Source organism: Podospora bellae-mahoneyi, chromosome 4 (assembly GCF_035222275.1).
Source record: "Podospora bellae-mahoneyi strain CBS 112042 chromosome 4, whole genome shotgun sequence".
Lineage (NCBI taxonomy): Eukaryota > Fungi > Ascomycota > Sordariomycetes > Sordariales > Podosporaceae > Podospora > Podospora bellae-mahoneyi.
In genome coordinates, this window is record NC_085883.1 from 631,437 (window position 1) to 651,845 (window position 20,409).

The 20,409-nt window shown below is 51.9% G+C and overlaps 9 protein-coding genes across 9 annotated transcripts; 4 read left to right on the plus strand and 5 right to left on the minus strand.

Annotated features, from left to right (window-relative positions):
* Positions 1-120: 120 nt before the first annotated feature.
* Positions 121-5,246, plus strand: QC761_401433 (uncharacterized protein; the record flags this gene model as incomplete). Its single annotated transcript, XM_062878437.1, has 11 exons — positions 121-556; positions 612-1,722; positions 1,778-2,817; positions 2,880-3,142; positions 3,302-3,613; positions 3,689-3,720; positions 3,776-3,934; positions 3,995-4,385; positions 4,448-4,621; positions 4,677-4,949; positions 4,998-5,246. The coding sequence occupies exons 1-11, from the start codon at positions 502-504 to the stop codon at positions 5,244-5,246; spliced, it is 4,059 nt and encodes a 1,352-aa protein (XP_062731870.1). The 5' UTR covers positions 121-501.
* An 806-nt stretch (positions 5,247-6,052) lies between these two features.
* On the plus strand, positions 6,053-7,690 carry QC761_401440 (uncharacterized protein; the record flags this gene model as incomplete). The annotated part of the gene is made up of 3 exons (XM_062878438.1): positions 6,053-6,205; positions 6,295-6,401; positions 6,462-7,690. 3 exons carry the CDS (start codon positions 6,053-6,055, stop codon positions 7,342-7,344), a joined length of 1,143 nt encoding a protein of 380 aa, XP_062731871.1. The 3' UTR covers positions 7,345-7,690.
* Positions 7,691-7,889: 199 nt separating this feature from the next.
* Positions 7,890-8,540, minus strand: QC761_401445 (uncharacterized protein; the record flags this gene model as incomplete). The annotated part of the gene is made up of 1 exon (XM_062878439.1): positions 7,890-8,540. One exon carries the CDS (start codon positions 8,538-8,540, stop codon positions 7,890-7,892), a length of 651 nt encoding a protein of 216 aa, XP_062731872.1.
* Positions 8,541-9,406: 866 nt separating this feature from the next.
* On the minus strand, positions 9,407-9,910 carry QC761_0062220 (uncharacterized protein; the record flags this gene model as incomplete). The annotated part of the gene is made up of 1 exon (XM_062872591.1): positions 9,407-9,910. One exon carries the CDS (start codon positions 9,908-9,910, stop codon positions 9,407-9,409), a length of 504 nt encoding a protein of 167 aa, XP_062731873.1.
* A 339-nt stretch (positions 9,911-10,249) lies between these two features.
* QC761_401450 (uncharacterized protein) lies at positions 10,250-11,542 on the minus strand (the record flags this gene model as incomplete). Its single annotated transcript, XM_062878440.1, has 1 exon — positions 10,250-11,542. The coding sequence occupies one exon, from the start codon at positions 11,540-11,542 to the stop codon at positions 10,250-10,252; it is 1,293 nt and encodes a 430-aa protein (XP_062731874.1).
* A 2,319-nt stretch (positions 11,543-13,861) lies between these two features.
* QC761_401460 (uncharacterized protein) lies at positions 13,862-14,476 on the plus strand (the record flags this gene model as incomplete). The annotated part of the gene is made up of 1 exon (XM_062878441.1): positions 13,862-14,476. One exon carries the CDS (start codon positions 13,862-13,864, stop codon positions 14,474-14,476), a length of 615 nt encoding a protein of 204 aa, XP_062731875.1.
* A 407-nt stretch (positions 14,477-14,883) lies between these two features.
* Positions 14,884-15,655, minus strand: QC761_401470 (uncharacterized protein). The gene is made up of 2 exons (XM_062878442.1): positions 15,221-15,655; positions 14,884-15,154 (listed from the first exon to the last, which is right to left on the minus strand). The coding sequence occupies exons 1-2, from the start codon at positions 15,400-15,402 to the stop codon at positions 15,031-15,033; spliced, it is 306 nt and encodes a 101-aa protein (XP_062731876.1). The 5' UTR covers positions 15,403-15,655; the 3' UTR covers positions 14,884-15,030.
* A 1,387-nt stretch (positions 15,656-17,042) lies between these two features.
* Positions 17,043-19,014, minus strand: QC761_401480 (uncharacterized protein). The gene is made up of 4 exons (XM_062878443.1): positions 17,822-19,014; positions 17,689-17,763; positions 17,511-17,628; positions 17,043-17,447 (listed from the first exon to the last, which is right to left on the minus strand). The coding sequence occupies exons 1-4, from the start codon at positions 18,617-18,619 to the stop codon at positions 17,287-17,289; spliced, it is 1,152 nt and encodes a 383-aa protein (XP_062731877.1). The 5' UTR covers positions 18,620-19,014; the 3' UTR covers positions 17,043-17,286.
* Positions 19,015-19,897: 883 nt separating this feature from the next.
* QC761_0062270 (uncharacterized protein) lies at positions 19,898-20,368 on the plus strand (the record flags this gene model as incomplete). The annotated part of the gene is made up of 2 exons (XM_062872592.1): positions 19,898-19,950; positions 20,172-20,368. The coding sequence occupies exons 1-2, from the start codon at positions 19,944-19,946 to the stop codon at positions 20,366-20,368; spliced, it is 204 nt and encodes a 67-aa protein (XP_062731878.1). The 5' UTR covers positions 19,898-19,943.
* Between the last annotated feature and the right edge of the window lie 41 nt (positions 20,369-20,409).

Here is a 20,409-nt window from a genome sequence, read left to right on the forward strand (position 1 = left end):
TTTGAGGAAATTCGGAAGTGGTCCGGAAAAGCGCTAGTCCACAGTCGGGAGGTGCGGCTATGATTCCGAGGAGGGTGGTGGGGTGATTGCCGTTTCTTGGCTCTGCCACCAACTTGGAATCCGGGACCAACGACAGATAGGACAAAATGCACTATGTTCTTGCCATTAAAACCTATCTATTCTTTCGCTGTCATTGAAGTAGAATCCCCTTCCTTGCCAGCAATAATAATCGATTTTAAATCCTTTGAAGGCCACGATTTCACCCCACGGATAAATCGGCCATGATGCTCAGCTTCGCATTTCCAGTCTGGTGTCGCACAACGGTGCGAGAATGCAGCTTGCTATGCAACCCCATTGTATTGGGCGACGGCCATGCTGCCTTTTCGACCGGGGGTCGAGCCTTGCCAACCTGCGCAAACATGTTTAATATCTACTGCCTGGTCGCGCTTTCGAGCTGAACGTGTTCATCATCCCCAATAAAATCTTCCCGTCAACGACTCGATGATGGAGAGCGAACAACCGATAGACTTGGAATGGCTTGCTGACTTGTCCAAAGGTAAGTACATACCATATACTCCAATATTCCATCTAATGTTTAACACACATATCAGGTCAATCATTTACAACCTTTGGACAATCCCAGTCTGCAAAGACTTTCGATTTCGGAGACGATGGCTTTACTGCTTCTCTGTCAGAAGGGAACGAGCTGCTCCAACTCACTCGGCCAGACCCTACTTGTGGTCTCATTTTCGTCAGAGGAAACTATCCTGACAGCGCAGCCTCCATGCTAGCCCGAGCTCAAAACCAGCAGCTGCATGAGGCTCAGAGCAACGACACCTTTGGAACCAATCTGGTTCCAGAGAGTCCCGAGACGCCATCTTCGCCCTGGGCCGTGAGTGCCGCAGACCGAAAAAGTCAGGGATGGGTCAACTTTCGTTGGCCTTACACCCAATATGTGCTTTTCCATTTGGATGCTGCCAAGGGTTTCAATCGTGAGATTGGAAGCTGGGACACCATATCATTTGTCAAAGACAAAATCTTCTTTCAGATTCACCGTCTGAGTTTGGGGGTTGGCAGTTCAGCCACCAGTGATGGCCACCAAGATGACGTGGCACGCGCGAGGTTCAAAAGAGGAGGACCAGTTCGATTCGGGTGCCCATGTTCTCAGAATGATATTCATCGACAAGTTGACACATATACCATCACGAACAATGCCAACATTGTGTCCTGCAGAAGCAGCAACTATCGCACAAGAATCGAAATGACATTTTCGGTCAATGGCATACTCCAACCTCCTACCTTCCTCAACCCCTGCGACACAGCTGCAGACGTTGAATGGGTTGACATGACGAGTGAGGTCGAAGTTGACATTCGAGTTGGAGAGCCCACATATGTTGTGTCAACCTACGCCATACGTACTGAGGATGGGGTTGAGCACGACCCTTCGCTTCCGGCCGACCTCGCAGACTATCTGGGCGTCAGCCGTGGGTCGGTTAACATGACCGACAGACTCTTCACAAGCCTATGCGCAGCGAACTACGAAGCGATTGAAGCGGTGGAATTTTGCGTCATCGGCAGGGGCGTGGAACAGATACTGGGTGTCACATCAGTTCCTACCTCGAGTTCGCATCCCACGAGCCCAAGTTTCTCACATGAACTAGGAGAAAAAGCTCTGATAGGGAATATCATGACATGTCAGTTTGTCGACGTGGAAAGCGCCTTGTATCTCAACCCAATCCTTCTGATTTACTCGATATCCAGACTAACACCGTTTTAGTTATCAAATACGGCTTCTCGCCAAACTGCATAGATTCATTAACTCTAGAGACTTGAAAAGGGATTTCTTGAACCAGTATCTGGAGCTGGAAAAGATCCGGCAGGCCTACCTTGACAAGCTCACAGCTGCCATTCAGGGTGCACTTGCCTGGTTGTTCGCCACAGATCTCAAGCCAGGGAGACTCCTTCTCGCAGTCCACAGTGAGCCCTCCAATATTTCTGACGGCCCAGTTTTTGAACGGTTCAAAAGATGCGCTGGGAAACGATTCGCCTTCAGCTGGGCCACGACATACAACCGTGGCTGCTATGCCACCATGGCCGCCTGGTACGCCTATAGGGCATGTCCTTCTGCATTTCATACAAGGTTCATCAGCGAGATCATCATCCCCAGGTTACCTGTAGCATACCACCTCGGCATGGAGCGGGCAAATCGCGATAAGCAACCGACTCCCAAAAGCAATGTGCTGCAATGGCTACATCTCAGCTCTATCTTGCTGCTCTATGACGAACTGGGTTGTGCGGAATACGATCTCGACCTTGATGTTGACGAGGTAAGAGAGACCCAAGAAAGAGCTGAAAAAAATGTCTCGCGTCTCAAAACCAACCAGCACGGTGGATGGAAAGCACACCATGACGAGCTTGACAGGGCTCTCCTCCTGGCCGAGGAGATGCAGCTGGACCGATTGACGCACAGCAGCCGGTCCTACAATTTAGCGGTTTCTCGAGCCAAACAAACCAGGCAAAGGATCCGCGACCGCAAACGGACGGCAAAATTCTTGCCCGGACCAAAGCCGTGGATGGCTATAAGAGGACTTGGCAACGGGCCATGGGAGCTACACAGCACCAACCACGAAGCATACCTGAGAGTCGCCGATATCACCAACGTCCCATCTGCCCGAGACAGGCTGTTTGAATTTCTGTTGTCGGATTACTCCTTCATGACCTCTTGGGACTGGGCAGATGGCAACATGGTAGGCCGATGGTGGGACATCCAGCCTATCGCGATGATATGCGCCACCTTGCTGGATTTGAAATATGAAGGTATCTCCAACTCTGAGAAGCCGTTTTCCAACGGGTTAGCTGATCTGTTGACACTTTGCTAGGGAAGCTGCAGGCTGCACAAGCCAAGAAACCAGTCGGGGATGATGAGCACCCTCAGTCTCTCGACCGCCGAACGGATACACTCAGATCCGACGATCTAAACAGCAGCGAGATTTTGCCACCACAGCCCAAAATATCCGGCGAGATTGTTAACATGGAAGCCATGTTATTCAAGCTTTTTCAGTTGGTGGAGGAGTCCCGTGGAAGTGAAATGGCCAAGTCTTTTGACTGGATATCGCAACGACCACCAAACCCTTGCTTTCCTGTAAGCTTCCCCATGTCTACCTCCCTCCCTTGTTTTTATCGTCTGAGGAGCTGCGAGTTGTCAATGAGTTCATATGCACATTGTTATTCTTGAAATATCGTGGCGTTTGATTTTTTGTTTTTTTTGGTTTACATTCTCACATTCCCTCTCATACTCTAGGGCTGGTATACCTTACCTCGTTCACCACCTTCCCCGCCAACAACACAACTTCCACTCGTTACCCTGATACCGGAGCTAAAGGCTTATCTTCCTGGCCATGGGCCCGAATTGTCATCCATTCAAAAAGTAGTGACCGACACGATGACCTCTGATGACGACTGTGTAGCCTTGCGTATGATTTGTTTGTGGGATATCACCCATGGGTCTCCGTTGGATTTCAGCTTCCAAGTCAAACCCGTCACCTGGACAACTATCCCCAGGTCAACCTATACATCTCGGGACAGATCCTTGAAACAGCGTCTAAACAGTCGTGTAAGCTCTTTTCGCCTCGCCCAGCTCAGATTGCAAGCAGACACGGCTAATCATGTGCTATTCGAGGGATCTCAGCTCGTCGATCTAGGAATAAGGCACAGAATCCTGTAGGACCCCGCACCTTAAGGATCATGTAGTCAAGATGGTTGCTAATCTCCCTAGTCTATTCCCAATACTTACACTTTTTAACGCAGCTGGACTCTGCTATCTCTGGCACGATGCCGCGGCTTTTCACTTGAGAGATCACTTTGGCTCAGTGTCACGGTTCACTGACAGTAAGAAGGGACCGACGGGGTGGATTACAAGCATTAATATCTCGCAGTACGTTGATTCCCCTTGGGGTTTGGCTGTCGTACTCGTGTCACTAATAACAGGGCAAAGCTGGACTCTTCGGTCTCAGGCTGAAGTGAAGGAAGATCCGTATCGTGAACGACACCGCCAGCACGGCAACTTCCCACCTGACAACATTGCTGAGCTCGGGGCTGGTATCGACACAAAATACATGGTCGAAGAAAGATCATCGTCCATAATCTTTACGGGACATCCTTCTGGTCGTCTGTGGGTCTGCTCGATCATCTCACCTACGGTCAAATGGAATTATCTCGAAAGTCTCATCTCCAATTACACCCAACCACTCCTAACCAACTTTGTTCATCAGCCATCGACCGCAAGGTGTCTGGTGTTCCTGATGTTCCTAGGACATCTCTGCGAGACGTTGGCGGATGAGTATGAGAAGCTTCTCTTGCAACTCGATGGCATAATCGAAATCAGGGTGCGTTGTTGAGTCAAGCGGGGCTTTTTATGTGGAATCGGCTGACAAGGATGAACCTGCAGGACCGTACGCTGTTTGAAGGCCCCGAAGACTGGTGGGGAACGGCGGAAGCAATCAACAAGCTCAAAAAGATGCTCTGGGGTTGGGACGCACTCAGAATCTTTAATGACAAGCTTTCCGCCTCTTTGACACAAATCCAGAGGGCACACGACACCATGGATAATATTATCAAGCAGGTATGATCTGACCGCATTCGCACTCTAGGACCGTAGAGTAATAACATTAGGTCAGGAGACATCGTATCAAGATGCAGAACTTGTTCAAGAGGCGAATACCGTCGTGGATGAGTTTCGAAAACGCCATGGCTTGCTTATTGACGTCCATGACAAGACGCAGTTGAAGATCAAACAGGTCACCGGTCTACGCGACGGCATCTCCACCATCACCAATGTGGTTGACGCCCAAACCGCCTTGGAGGACAACAAGACGACGATACAGCAAGGGAACAACATCAGGACCCTGACCTATATCACGATTGGCTATTTACCGCTTGGATTTGTCACGGTAAGCGTTGACAATGCTTCCCAAAGGCCTCACTAATAACACATACAGGGTCTGTATTCTGTACAACATGGCACCTTCATGAACTCTGCCACAGACTGGCAGTTTGGCGTCATGATTGTTTTGTTCTCCCTTGGCACCTGGATACTCGCGTACGCCCTCGAAAAAGCACTTGTGCGCGTCGACTGGAACCTCATCAGGGGACACTTTGACCTGAATCAACTGCGATGGGCGTTCAAGTGGCCCGCCAAACCCACTCGAGATGGCGGTCAGGATCAAGGTCCGTCTGGTCTGGCATGAAGCAACAAGATCTCCCAAGAAAACTTCCCGAGTTGGCAGCTGATGGGAGGTTGAGGAAAGGGCCTTTGTCACTGCACAAACAGGAGTGAAGATCGCAATGCATGGAATGCTGCGCTGCAGCAGGAGAAGCAACTGAGCTTGGTAGCGGCTCCGCCGAAGGGGGACATGCACAAAAGCATGTGGATCACCGCTTGGCGGGTCTCTCTCCACTCGCACATGAAAGACTTATCCGAAGGCAGGATTGAAAGTGGGGAACTGGTTCACAACGCTCCGCCCGAGTGGATGTCAAACAGGGGGGCCGGGCCAAACATTCCCGCCGTTATCGACCGAACACATTCAGACTCGGCCAGGCGGCCCACTGCTTGGCCCCTGAAGCTAGCAAAAACGATGATCGACCTTCCTGGCGGAAACAGCGAGCATATAGCGTGCATGGCAGTTTTATGGGAGTGGAGACGGCAAAAATCACCCTTGGCCTTTTCCGCGCGCTTTCAAGAGTGCGCCACCGGCCAGCAACCATGTCTACTCGGTTCCCGCGATCCGACCTCCCTCGCTCGTCAAGTGAACCTCCAACATCACCTCACCACCCCTTTCGTCCCAGCGTGCCAGCCTGTGAGGGTTGACACGGTACCTCACCCCCTCCTCCAACCAGCTATTAGGCAGGACAGGCCAGGGGACATGGGCAAGCTGGTGGCATTTTGACTAAACAAATCTGAAATTTCCCTCCACCTTCTTCAACCAACAACAGATATTCCCATATCTCACCACACTCGTTTCTGTCCTTCGCAGCCAATTTGCACATATACGCCATGACCGATGTACCAAATCGTGGCCCGGCACTGCTGGCCGTTAACACGACGGGTGCTGTCCTCGCCGGCATCACTTGCCTGCTACGATGCTTTGTTCGAACCAGAGTTGTGAAAGGGTTTGGGCTGGATGACTGGTTGATGGCGGCTTCAACGGTACGGACATTTTTTTGGCTCCCCAGACAAAAAAGCAACGACAGAATCGCTCGGCTAACCCTTGACCATTTTGATTGTGTCACGCATAGGGTGCATACATCGCTTTCTGCTGCTTTTCCAACGTGGGGGTCGCTCATGGCACAGGGAAACACAAGTCGGATGTCGACCCAGAGAATTACAAGATTGCAATGAACCGGTAATGCGCGAAACTGTCTGGCGTGACAGGATGTTTGTTTGGCTGATTGTTGACTCTCAGATGGTACTACTGCTACCTCCTCTACGCCTGGTCCATGATTCTCGTCAAGCTCTCCATCGGCTACTTTTTGCTCCGAGTCACCATCACTCGCCTTCACAAATGGATCATTTACGCCGCGGGCGCCATCACGTGCGTCAGCTGCCTAACGTTTTTCTTCCTCGCCATGTTCCAGTGCTACCCGATTAGTTTTTTTTGGAACAAGGCCCAGGACGGCAGATGCATCAACATGAACATCCTGACGGCGTTGGGTATCCTCTATTCGATCTTCTCCGTCATCACCGATCTGACGTACGCCCTGCTGCCCGCGTGGGTGGTGGCTCAGCTCAACATGGAAAAAAAGTCGAAAGTGGCGGTAATTGGTCTGATGGGGATGGGATGCGTGGCCAGCGCGGCGGTTATTGTTCGTGGGCCGTATCTTCGACACATGGGGAGTGAGGATTTCTTGTGGGATACGGCGCCGATTGCGATTTGGTCGTCTGTCGAAGCTGCGCTTGCTATCACGGCTGGGTGCCTTGCTTGTTTGCAGCCTCTCGTCAAGATGATTGGTGTGAGGCTTGGTCTCGCGGCTTTCACGACGGCCTCCAAATCTGGGGGGCGGGGGAGCAACCTCAAGATGACGGGCGATATCTCGGTGAGGCGATCTTTTACCCGACGAACCGATTTGTTTTCGAGCGCCAACTATCGTGAGCAGCAGGCGGCTGGGGAGCTGAAGCTTCAGCCGGGGTTGTCGGGGTACACGGCCAAGTGCTACGGCAACACGAGCGAGGAGGAGTTGAGGCCGGTGACAAAGGATACGGATGCAACGCTGAGGGGGGATAGGGACAATGAGAGCAAGGAGAGCATGAATGGGGTTGAGAAGGCGAGGGAGAGGGAGTCAGTATGATGATGACTGGCAATATGTTGGAGAAGTCTCTTTTATGTTTGCATAAAGAAAGTGTGATGACGACTTGGATACGGATGGATACCCCCTCAACACCCCCACACCCCAGAACACCCCATTTTCTGAGAAATTATCAGCGTTTCGATGGTCGGTTTTGGTGTTATTTTTTCTATTGGGCAAAATATTTATTGCATCATCATTGAGCTTTTTTGGGGGGGGCGTGATGGAGAGTTCTTTTGTTTGTTTGGAAAAGCGAGGTACATTGTATAGATTTGGGTACACGCGTAGATATATATGCTAGCGATAGGTTTTGGTAAAATTTAATTCGAATTTGAGCGATGAAATGAGATAGACTCTTGTTGAATGAGTGAATCCTCCGAAAATATTCCAGCTCTTTTTTTCCCTATAGAAATCCCCTCTATAAAGCAGCAGATCCGGACGAAGAGTTGTTTTATCCCATCCCCCACCTCACGACACAGCCACAGAGCCGCCAGGAAAGGGTGAGTTTACCGACAAGTCACGGCATGACTGTGGAGGTATGAATGGAACTACCACTTGGTGGTAACAGCCCTTCTGGTGGTGACGGCTGGCACGCTGGTGGCAATCCAGGTGGTTGTCACTCCGGGGATGTTGGTAGCAGTCCACGTCACGGTCACGCCCGGAGCAGACAACGTGCTGGCTGTCACTGTACCGCCCGGAACGGATAGGGTGCTTCCCACAAAGATGGGGATTCCGGGGGCGCTCGCCGTGACTGTTCCGGGGACACCGGGAACTGCACATGCGGAGGTGCCAGGAACAACAGAAGTTGCAGTCACCGTGCCGGGGACACTGGTCGCGATCCTAGTGGCGGTTACGGTGCCGGGAGCGCTGGTAGCTGTGACAGTGCCCGGAACACTGGTGGCGACTCTAGTGGCGGTCACGGTGCCGGGAACGCTGGTGGTGACCCTCGTGGCGGTCACGGTGCCGGCAGCGCTGGTAGCTGTGACGGTGCCGGGAACACTAGTAGCTGTGACGGTGCCGCGGACACTGGTGGCGCCCCTAGTGGCCGTCACGGTGCCGGGGGTACCAGGAAAGCCGACAGGAGTGCTGGTTGCGATGGGAAAGTTGATGGGGAAGCCGGTACTGATGCCGATGGGGATGGCAGCTGCCGTTGCGGTCGAGGCGAGGCCTGCGAGGGTTGAGATGATGGAGAGCTTCATTGTCAGGGTAGTATGGAGGGCTTGTTGATATGAAGATTTGATGATGATGATGATGATGATGGTGAGGATGCTGTTTACTTTTGATTCGGGAGGGAATGATGACTTTATAGTACTTCACTTGACGAGAATAACCCCCTTCCGTCTTTCCTTGAATCACATCATATCACCTACCTAGGTACCTAACCAGCAACGAAGTCATATCGCCAAGTATCTCGCTGCATCTAAGATCCCTGAACAGCATATCATACCGCCGAATGTATAAACCCCGAACATGCTTACACTGGGGAGCCTGAAACAAAACAACATGGGAGGTGATTGGATAATTGAAGATGGTGCATCTGTCCGCGTGCTATACAAGCCAAAAGGATCTTACCCTACCAAGTTTCTGTAAGGCAGATGGCTAGAAAAAAGTGGTATCGTTGAAAGAGATGCATGTCAAGTAGTTGATATTTGCTCACAAGGGACGCGCGGTGTGCAGATACGAGGGTGCATTGTGAGAAGGCAGGAATATGTCTGGAAGGAGGATCGAGTGATCCGTCACCACTACAGGGGTGAGCTTATGGGTGCAGCAAGGCCAAGGCGGCTGTGGGCAGGGGAAGGGGAAAACATGGAGATTTCAGTCCTACGGAGTATTTGAGAACTTTTGTTCGAAAAAGACACGGCTATAAGGTACAAGAACGTCGTGCTGGCATTCGGTGACGGAGATATTCACAAAAGTTCAAAGAGGGGTTGAAGCCGAGATGGACAGGAACTTGAATACAGCTAATAACAAACATCTTGAATGCACATCATCAACTCCTCATCAGTGCCAGTCAAAGCACAGCATCTGTCCGTGAGAATAACATCCAGAGCCCTCCCAATTCCTCCTAGGCACCAGCCTTACCCTTGCCCTCCTCCTTCAACTCCCAAATCCTCCTATGCACCTCCACAAAAACCAACCCATCCAAAATCTCCGTCACCTCCGTAATCTTCTCCCCGTTTTCATTAAATTTCACAAACCATGAGACATCCAGCTTTACCTCCTCGTTCTCCCCATTCGCCAGGTGCAAATTGTCAACGTACACCGTCCTCGCGGCCCCAGTCATTGTCTCTGCGTCGACAACCAAATGCGTGATATCTACCGATTTGGTCCCGATGAACCGGGATTCACTCGCGTATTGAGCCTCCCATGTCGCCACGTCAAAGGAAAAGTCTGGCGGTGCGCCTATGCTGGCGAGGAAAGATGCGGGGGCGATGTAGCGGAGGCAGTCGGGGGAGAGCACGGAAGAGAGGAGGGAGGGGTTTTTCTGGATTGTTCCTTCGATGGGGCCGTGGAGGAAGGTTTTGAGGGTGAGGTGGAGGGTTTGGTGGAGGTTGGGGGTTGTTGCCATTGTGGTGGATTGGGGGGGGGGGTGTTTATGGTGTCAACCAGGAAGAATGGCGGGCAAGGTCAACAAAGATCTGCTTTTACGGGAAATGTTGAGTTATATCATGCTCTTACCCCTCTTTCGAGGGTGAAAAGTGTCAACGTTCATGACGTGCCATAGGTGCATGATGCTGCTGGTTGTTGGTGGTAGTTTGAATCTTACTGCTGTTTTGGGTGTGTGTGTGTCTTGGTGGAGTTGACAGAAGGGATGTGATTATTGTTAAGTATTCACAAGTCAAGGCACTTTGCTAGATAACTATAGACATATTTTGTTTCCTTCCCGACAGATAAACCGACACATAAACTACACAGTAATAGCCTTGGGATACATCCTCGTGCAGCTCAACCCAGTGTCGGACCCATCCCCACTCGACAGGAACACCTGATTGCTGCCACACAACAAAATATTCTTCCTGCCGCCCACATCAAGCGTGAGCTCGCCAGTCGCCGTGCTAACACACCCCTTCACCCTGATATAATTGGCAGGACTATACTCGGCACCCGTCTTCGCCTGAAGCCGAACAGACGCAGCGCTCCCTGGGCTCACCCAAGCACTGACCTTGTAGGTAGACTGCCCAACAAGGTAAAGAGTGGCCAGGTACCCCTCCTCGTCCAAAACCCAATTGTACATCTTGTAGGCGTCGATGACAGGTTCGACTGGCGCTGATGCCCAATCCATACTGCCGTACAAGCCGGCCATGCCGTTGTTCAGCCGGGAAAAGAGGTAGCGCTGGCTGTTGGCGGAATCAGTCGCGACGGCGTTGAAGTTGGCGACATTACTGCATCTTTCTGCTGGGGCGACCACGGTGGAGGTGATGGTTGATGTAACGGTGGTTGTTGAACCTATGACCAAGATGTTCCCTGTTACCGTAGTCACGGCGGTGGCAGTGACCGAGGCCGTTTCAGCCTGGGTGTTGTATTCTGTGGCAGTTACTTCGTCGATGACCGTGGTGGTGGTGGAAAGAGTAACAGGAATCGGGATCGTTGTGGCAGCCACGCTGTCGGTGAAGGTGACGGTCACTGTCGCGGCCGAGGGTGAAACGGTAATAGTCTCCTGGGTGGCTCCTGCGCACTTGCAGACCGAAATATACTTCTCCCATGATGGACAATGTGCTGAGGCATAGCTTGGCATGGATGGCGCCAGGGTGCCACTCGTGGGTGCCAGGTCGGTATCGGCGGCGCGCGCCACGATTTGAGTCGCAGCACTCGGCAGGACTGTCGTGGTGGATGTTACCAAGACTGTAACGGTGTTATATACGTGGGTAACGTAGACCAGGGAGCGCTGAGTCGTCGTCCAAGTCACCGTGATGCTGATGGTGTTGAGCAATGTTTGGGTCTCGACATTCGAATAAACTGTTGCCGTCGTGGCATCTGTCTCGACCACGCTGACATACTCGGTCGGAACTTCCGTCACAGTCTCGGTAACAGTGGTGACTTGGGGCGTGACTGTTACTATCTCGAGAGCCAATGAGCAATCCTGTAGGCCATCAACCAGGGGATCAGCAACGGCCTTGAAGCATTTGTTTGTGCGGCAGCAGGCGGCAGATGCCAGTTGAAGTAACCCAAAGGCCGAAACGAACGCAAGTCCCTGCTTCATCGTTTACGATAATGCTGATGCGACGAAAAGAGTGACTAAAGTGAGTGTGGCAAAAGACAACAATAACCTTCGGCCAGCCCGCAACGGGGGCATTTTGCTTTTCAATGTTCCTACCATGATTCTAGATCTCCTTGGCGCTGTCAATGGTCTGAACTGTTTGGATTTGTGTGGAAATTGCGCATTGATATGGTCATGTCTGATTGGCCCCCTTTCCTCAGCTGTACTCCATGCTGCCGCATCCTTTGAGCCGCAACCCGAAATATGCTCGATGATCTGCTAGCGTCCATCTGAGGTCCGAGAATCCTTGTCATCTCAGGATACCTAACCCATCATCGTGAACCATAGATGTCATCTGAGTTGTTGTGAAGCGTGCCAGCAGAACTGTGAGAAAAGTGATGGTATTGTACGGCACTGGAAAATCGGCTCCGGAGAGCAGAAATCTATCCATATCAACAGCTAACCTGTGGTCCACAGGGCAGAAGCCCTAGGAGCAACCTGCTTGAAATATTACAGTTGTCCTCCGAGGAATACTGACATGACATCACAAGAAATCCCCAAGAGCCCTACCTGTACAATATGCGCTTATAGATATGACCGAGATGGAGGAGAAGAGTTGGTGTGGTGATGATAAGAAGAGATGCATGACTTTTACCGGATGGAAGAAAAGCTTCACCAATTAAGAGAACCACCAGTCAGCATGAATATGGGATCGAAGACCTGCGTTTGTCAACAGTCATTTCTTATATACCTATTTAACCTTTCCCCTCTAGAAAAGGAGCAGCAGATGAAAACAATCACCACGTATTCGCACGAAACAACAGTATATCATGGGCACAGGGACTAGTGAAACGGCTCATCTTGAGTAATACCTGAGTGTATACGATATCGGTCGAACCTCAAGCACAGCAGGCAACCGCCCTCCCTCTGAATTGGTATTTTCCTAGGCCTTAACTACGAGCTAAAACTTTACAATAAATGAGAGCGCTATTCTTTCTTTCAGTCAAGCTAGAATATAGGTGGCCGGATGACTCGCGTCTCCCTACAACATGCCTCATGAGAAGAAAGCTTGCTAGAGCATGTTCCTCAGCCAAAAGACCAGCATGATGACGCATGGAACCTTGACATCACAGTCTCCGTGTGATTGCTCCCAGTTCACTTGGTCCCACCTTTTCTGTCGGGTCCACATGTTGGTTGCTCTGGATTGGGGTTTTGTTGCGTATATCACACACTTTGTAGTTTTCTTTTCACTCTCTGTTAAATTTCACCATCATCACTTTTCTCACCACCTTTGCCTCACTTTGCGCGCCAGTGACCACTTTCACTGTCCCAACCCCCGCCTGTTCGCTAACCGACCTGGACACTGAGGACGTTTGGAGATGCGACCAGCTCGCCAACACTTGAAAACGGGTTGCCTAAGATACTATCTACTTGGCGTACGCCGACGTGTTTGTTTTGGCCTTGATTTGACTCAACCGTGGCTTCATGGATTGTCCGGTAAGGTCCGTTAATCGGCGTGAGAGTTACGCTACCCCGTCACGGCCTTTGTCGGCTTGCATACAATGGAGCCAATATGACTTTTGGATCGCGAGCAGTTTGGCCCCCGCGCAGCTAGCCTCAATCAATTTGTCAAGGCTTCACAGATCCGTATCTCCGAGTCCATTAACATTGACGGCGGTGAGTTGCAAAGGTTGAAGCTGAATAGGGGATCTGTTCGGTTATGCAAGAAACCTGTTTGCATGTCGCATTCCGGAGGTGTAGGTAAGCCCTACGAGCCGTCTCAACACGAGCCTTTCCCGTGTTGTGTAGGCGAACCGGAGGATGTCAGCAGAGTGTCGTCGCGATGCGACGTGGACGCATGTGTCCTATACTTGTCTCTACATGAAAAGCTTGGTTATCACGAGCCTGCATGCTAGGCATCACGCAAAATTGTACAAGAAACTTCTAGCATGAGACTCGGCACAGGAACGGTGCCGAGTGCGCCCAATGATAGCTGCTACCATGCTCACTACGATCCTGGAAAGTGGGTTTAGAAGTGTCGATAGTTCGTTTCGCTTACACGTTGTATCCCCGTCGGCATATTGCTGGGCAAGAGCCACGGCATCCGCCTTGGCGGACGTGGACAGATGTGAACAAGGCTGAAGATATCATCAACTGTCGTCGTGAATAGAGACAGAGAGAAAAAAAAGGTATAAAGGGGAGGCCATCGACCCTCAACCATCCGGATTCTCTCCTCACCCTCACCAGCATCCTCACCTCCATCCTCACCAGCATCATCAACTACGCTTCCACCTTCAAATCTTTTTCTCTTCAACCCTCAAGATGAAGTTCACTCTCTCCACCGCCATCCTCACCGGGCTCGCCACCCTGGCCTCGGCCCAGTCCCCTCAAATGCCCGGCCTCGCCCCCAACTGCAACCGCTACCACTACGTCCAAAGCGGCGACACCTGCGCCGTCATCGCCGCCGCCAACGGCATCTCGGTCGCCCAGTTCCTCTCCTGGAACTCCGAAGTCAACGCGGGCTGCACCAACCTCTGGCTCAACTACTTTGTCTGCACCGGCGTCTCCTCGAGCGGCGGCACCACCACCGCCACCGTGACCAGCACCGCTGACAACGGCGGCACAATAACCAACACTGTCACGAGCACCAAGGAGAATGGCGGCACAACAACCGCTACTGTTACCAGCACCGCTGGGAACGGCGGCACCATCACCACCTCTGGTGGCCCTACCAGCACCCCTACCAACACCTCCCCTCAGATGCCCGGGTTGCCTTCTACCTGCTGGTTGTTCCACACTGTTGAGACCGGGGATACTTGCGAGATTATTGCTGCCAGCTATGGGGTCACGCTTGCGCAGTTTTATGCTTGGAATCCCGAGATCAACTCTACTTGCACCAACTTGTGGTTGGGATTTGCTGTCTGCGTTGGGGCGTAAGGAGAAGACAGAATGGGGCGGCTTTAGAGTCAGGGGATAGTCTTTACTGCTAGCTTGGGGAGTGTAGATAGCCAAATCGAATGTCAATGTTTGGTGAACCAACGGTCCGGGTTGTCATGACAACTTGTGATTATCTTGTGAAATGCATAGTCCAGATTGCATAAACTGTGGTGCACTCTAACATCAATATGGTATGGAAAAGGTTCCGTGGAAATCATAATGTCAAGCTAGATGGGTACCGGATCTGTACAACACCTAGTTATCTCACGTGGTTTTCATACTTTTGTGGGCAAGGCTGTTGGCAAGCTTTCAATCCGGCACCAAGGACAAGTGATAAGGATTCACCTCGCGGGACTGGATCTCAAACTTTCATAACACCACATCACATCTGTGCAGGAACCTCAATGTCACAAAAAGAGAGCAAAAGTTGAACATCAAGATATTCAATTTATCCCACAGTCGACAAGGTGATAGCTAAGATCCTCCTCTATATCTTCCATCTGCAGTACATTTGGCCTATCACATCCTTCCTTCATTCTCACATGCAACTGCATTTAGCAGTTGAGAACAGCGTTGCCGCAGCCAGTGACGACCTTGTTGACACCAGCAGAGGAGACGGCCTTGCGGGCGCTGCCGCAGTAGCGGCCCTGAGAGGTGGAGCCCTTGCAGAAGTTCACGCTGTGGCATCATTTGTGTTAGCACAAGGGAAGCTGAGCTGGTCTTGTTGGAGGGGGTTCGTCTCACCAGCAGCCATCACCGAGCTGGGACTCCCAGATCCAGGACTTGACAGTGAAGCCGACGCTGCGGGAGCCGGCGGAAGAGTAGCTCTTCTGGGTGCCCTGGTAGTTGTCGGCGCTGTAGACGGAGAGGGTGTAGGCGGAGGAGGTGCCAGCGAGGGCGGCGACGAGGAGGGTGGAGAGCTGCATTTTGATGGTTTTGGTTGGTTGGTTGGAAAGTGAAGATTTGTCTTGAGTAGATGGCTTGTCTGAAGGCTTGATGGTGAGGATGATGAGAAAAGGTGTCTCAATGTCGTGATGATGGCTCTCTTTTATAGACAAAATCTCGAGATGATCCTTCACAAGCAAACGGTCTCGAGTCTTTCCGTCTTACTCCTCGGTGTAGTCGATCTGTGGAGCTCATGATGTGTTTTTGGATGCTGTTGTCACCAGTAATACCTGCTACAGGTGCATGTTGTGTGAGATGATTCGATGGGAGTGGGTGGCCAATGGTTGAGGCGGGCGGGTAGCTGTGTAGCCGTTGTAACGTTGAGGGTGCAAGCTGTCTCTGTTCAGCTAGAGCCTCACTTTTGGGGTTGCACCGAACTGCAGGATCTGCATAGTGGTTGAGATCATGCCTACAGAGGGTCTAATCGGGCGACCTGGACCCCTCTCCAGATTCGAGTGCGTCTCCTGAACTGATCGAGAACTTTGATGTTGGAAGTGTCAGAGTTACCTACTCGTATGGATATTTCAGCTATCTACAAGGCATCTACTACAAAGCACTGGCTTGATCTGAAGTCAATTTCACGATATAAGTGACTGCTGCTCAGATCTATGCTCCTGAATCGCACGGTCAAACCGGGTAACCGGAGGCCATCGAATGGTGCGGAGGGGTGGCGGAGAGCCTCCGGGAGCATGGTCTTGGCTACCGTCGTACTGTCGCTTGTCTACCTTATATTTCCCGGGGAATTGTGGGCTTCTCACGTTGAGGCTCTCGGCTATATGCAGGAACGTCAAAAATGGAATGGCTCGCGGTCAGCGATTTGGTCATTGGCGTTGCCGTTGAGATCTAGATCGTAGTAGACCAAGAAGCTTGCGCCGTACACCCAGTTCACACAAAAGAAGTTTCACTGATACCTATCGAGAACACATATTCGTTTGCAGTTGCCTGTTGTAGCTCTCTCCATGTGCTTCGAAGCCTGTCAAGTTGTCCATCAAAGCGTCGGTCAAGGTGCTCGCCAAGCTGCTCGCCAAACCTTGACAGTGGCTGGTGGCGGGATCGGAACAGCACGTATACCCTTAATTATCGGCGCATATAGACATACGCTTCTGTGTATCAGGCGGGTCAAGATCATTGACGGCGGATCTCTCGTTGTTTTGTTCCTGACAGTTCGCCATCCCCATTCGATATTGTAACCGTCACGGCGTCAGCACTGTGGAGTGCGCTAACCCCGTTGAAGCAACTACGACAAGCCTCCCCCAGATTGTCCTCTTGTCTGACGGGAAGGAACACGGGAAGTGGACCCTGGATCGACGAAATCTATCCGTAGTCGATGTCAGAACGCCATCTAGACTGCGATATGTCGTAGCACTTGTGTTGAAGCTTGCCCTAGATAGGGCTGGTACGCCCCGCCTTCGAAAACATCTCCGGTCTACGGAGGAACTGGAGTGAATAAGAAAAGGAGAAGCGCGTGTTGATCGTGCCACAGCCGAGGAATTGAGCGAGAAATAGGCGCTTTGTCGCTTGATTTGTGCGGGAGCAAACACGGAGGAAATTCTCCGTGGAGCCCGAAACAACAAAAGTGAACGTCTCACGAGCAAGCAGCATCACCTGATTTACCTCCTTCTTTCGTGTGAGAGCAATCATCAGATTCAAAACTGCTCTACATAAAAATAAGCACCAGACTTCCAGGTTACAATTTTGAGATCCTCATCATACGGAGCAATCTTTCCTCTGATCTTTGCCACAAAAACATCTTGACATAGCTCAGCCAAGGCCTCGGCTACGACTCTCTCCGCTTCCCCCCCGCACCCAACACTGACGTCTATCTCCACCAGCCACTCTGCCACTTCAGTTTCTATTACAAACTTTCAAGCGTCAGAAATCTGCAAAAGGGCATTGATTGTCCGCTCCTTGAGACCGCTGAGGTCATTCTTCTCGGCCCACTGGAGGAGCTTGGGAACCACAAAAAGAGGTTCCGTGGGCTCGGCGCCGATTATCTGGGCAACTGCGCCAGCCACATGAGGGGATGCTTTTCACGAGCGTGTTAGCGACGTAGGTCGACGTAGAGATTTCAGGTCGGTTGGGGACATACCCATTGAGGTGCCGCTGATGGTGTTGGTAGCTTCGGTGCCCCCGATCCAGGTGGATAGGATTTGGACTCCGGGGGCAAAGATGTCGACCATCTTGCCGTAATTGGAGAAGTTGGCGGCCTAGATGACGAATGCGTTAGCATGTTGGAGTGGCTCGACACTCACGGTGGTTTGCCATACCTTGTCACCAACATCGCTCGCACCAACAGTGATAGCGAGAGGCTCTCTAGCCGGAGAGCTGGTGGTGGCCTGTCTCTGTCCATGTATTAGCAATCCTTCCTCCCAAACATAGATCTCATAGGAAAGAGCTCACTGCCTCGTTACCAGCCGCCACAACCACAGTGACACCGCTCCTGACCGCGCTCGCAACCGCCTTGTCCATCGCAGGGGACGCACCGCCACCCAGACTCAAGTTCACCACACTCGGCTTCCCATGCTCCTTGAACTCTTTGACCACATAATCCAACGCATTAATAATATCACCCGTCTGCGCCCCCGGCTCAGGCGAGTCATCAAACACCTTGATCCCAATCACCTGTGCCTTCTTAGCAACCCCATACGTCTTCCCCGCAATCGTCCCCGCAACGTGCGTGCCATGCCCGTTCAAATCCTCATCGCTAACCTCCACCCCAGCAGCAACAGTGACAAACTTTGGGCCCTTTGAAGCGCGCCCCTCAAAGTCGACGTGGGCGTCGTTGATGCCGGTGTCGATGACGTAGGCGATGGCGCCTTCGCCGGTGTTGGTGTACTTGTAGGTGTAGGGACCGGCGGGGGGAAGCTTAGAGCGGGTGGAGATGCGGGCGAGGCCCCAGGGGGCGTTGGATTGGGTGACGGCGGCGCAGTGCTTGAAGATTTGGACGGGTTCGATGTCGGCTACTTCGGGGAGGGCTTCGAGCTCGGCTTTGGTAGCTTCGTCGAAGGAGGCGGTGTACCCCCTGATTTCGGGGAGGTCGAACTCGGAGTTGATGGAGACGTTGACGGGGGAGGAGGTGTCGTCAGTGAGATTGTGGAGGAGGGAGACGTGGGTGGATTTGATGGCCGAGGTGGCGTAGGGGCGAAGGGTGACGATCCATTGGCCGGGGACGATTTGGGGTTCGTTGGAGGTTGACATTTTTTGGTCTTGTGGAACGTGAGATAGGTATGGTAGGTGCTAGGTTCGTTATTGTTTCTGATCAGATCTGAAGGGTGAAGTCAAATCTTTGAACACAGGATGTAGAAGATGGAGCCTTTCAACGACACACCGACCCAGCTATTTATCCACCGCGTCATCTCCTCTGACCGAATTCCGCAAAGACACCACGGATGTCGCCGCGGACAGGAAGGCCAAGGCAGCCATGTCTCTCGACCGTCACCTCCACGATCATTCGTCGTTTCTTGGGATCTGCGTTTCGTCTTTTATCGCAATGGCTTGCGTAACTCAGCCCTGTACCGACACTCTGCTCTAGCGGCAGCCAAACAGAAGCCAAGATGCTGCCAAAGTCCAGCTGGAACGAAACATTTCACGGCTAGACATGCAGAAGAGGAGGAGTCTAGATCGTTAAAGTGCCCGGTACTGGTGGAGGGCATGCGTAGGGCTGAGTTAATGAATGCTACATTATGCAGCCACTATGCGGTTGACTCCCGCTCATGACCAATGCTACCTGCCGTGGCTTGCCTGGCGCACTGTTTATTGATTCTCGGTGCGTTTTGGCAAGAGGGGTAGGGTGAAATGTCACATTCACACCGAGGACTTTTCACCAGCAGTAGAGAGGGACCATGGTTCATCATGTTGATGGTGAAGGATCAATGTTTGAATGATATATTGACCGCTTATGCGCCACAGATCATGGGATAGTAAAGCTTCACCTGGTTGGGCGACGTACGAGCTGAGGACTAACGCCACATTTTCCCGTCTTTTGTGTAACTTTTAGATAACAACCTGGAACACAGCTACCTACCCCACGCGGCAGAGACAAGCCCCGGAGGTGGAGGGCGACAACACTCTCGCCGTGAAGATCTGTCTCAGCAGTTTTCGTGGTTCCCGCAATCACCGAGGTGGCTTTTGAGAAGAGACACAGTCTTCAGAATGTGAACTTAACAAAGAAAGAGAGAGGTTGAGCTCCGGACGCCACTAGCGGTGATGCGTCAAGGGATTCAGGGGTAGCTTGGCTCACGTGATCTTTGAAACTGGTTTTCACTGCCATCAATGTTGGATTAAGAAGAGAAAAGCTGGAGTACAAGAGGACGATGCCGTATTATAAATTTAAGGAGACTGTTTCACGGGAATGCAACGGAGGATGTGGGGAGAGAGGGTGGCTGGAGTGGCATTTGTTTGGTGGATAAAATCCATCCAACTGAGACAGCACGGGGCCCACCTGCGGGGGTGCCATGCGGAGAACGGCCCCGAGTCCATGGTTTGAGATGCTCCGGTTCGCGAGGATCATGGTGCAGGGTAGATGAATGGTAAGTTTGCACAGACATTGACGGCGGCGTTGTTGATACCATCGAACTAGGTAGTCGAAGACTTGGTAGCATTTTTTTCCACCAAGCTAAAAGCGGCCTTCCGGTGGGGTTGGACGTTCACAAGAATTTGAAAAGTGAATATTCTCAACTAATCCTACACCTCGGTACGCTCTCACTGTCGGCCTAGTTGATCTTCGGTAGCGGAGGACTTTCCGGATTAGGAGCTAGGAAGCTCAGTGGCTCTCAACTCCCGACGCCAACCCAGGCGGAGAAATCAAATCCGGGGTGCAGCTTGACGTCGACACTTGGCCAAGCCATGTCGGTGACAGCTTCATCAAGGAAGCAGGGCCGCATCTCGGCCCACTCCTCATTCTTGGACGAGGCCGAGATGGTCTCCATCTTAACGGTCTCGTCGTGACACATGGCAGGAAAATACGAAACACCGTGGATCTCCTGTTC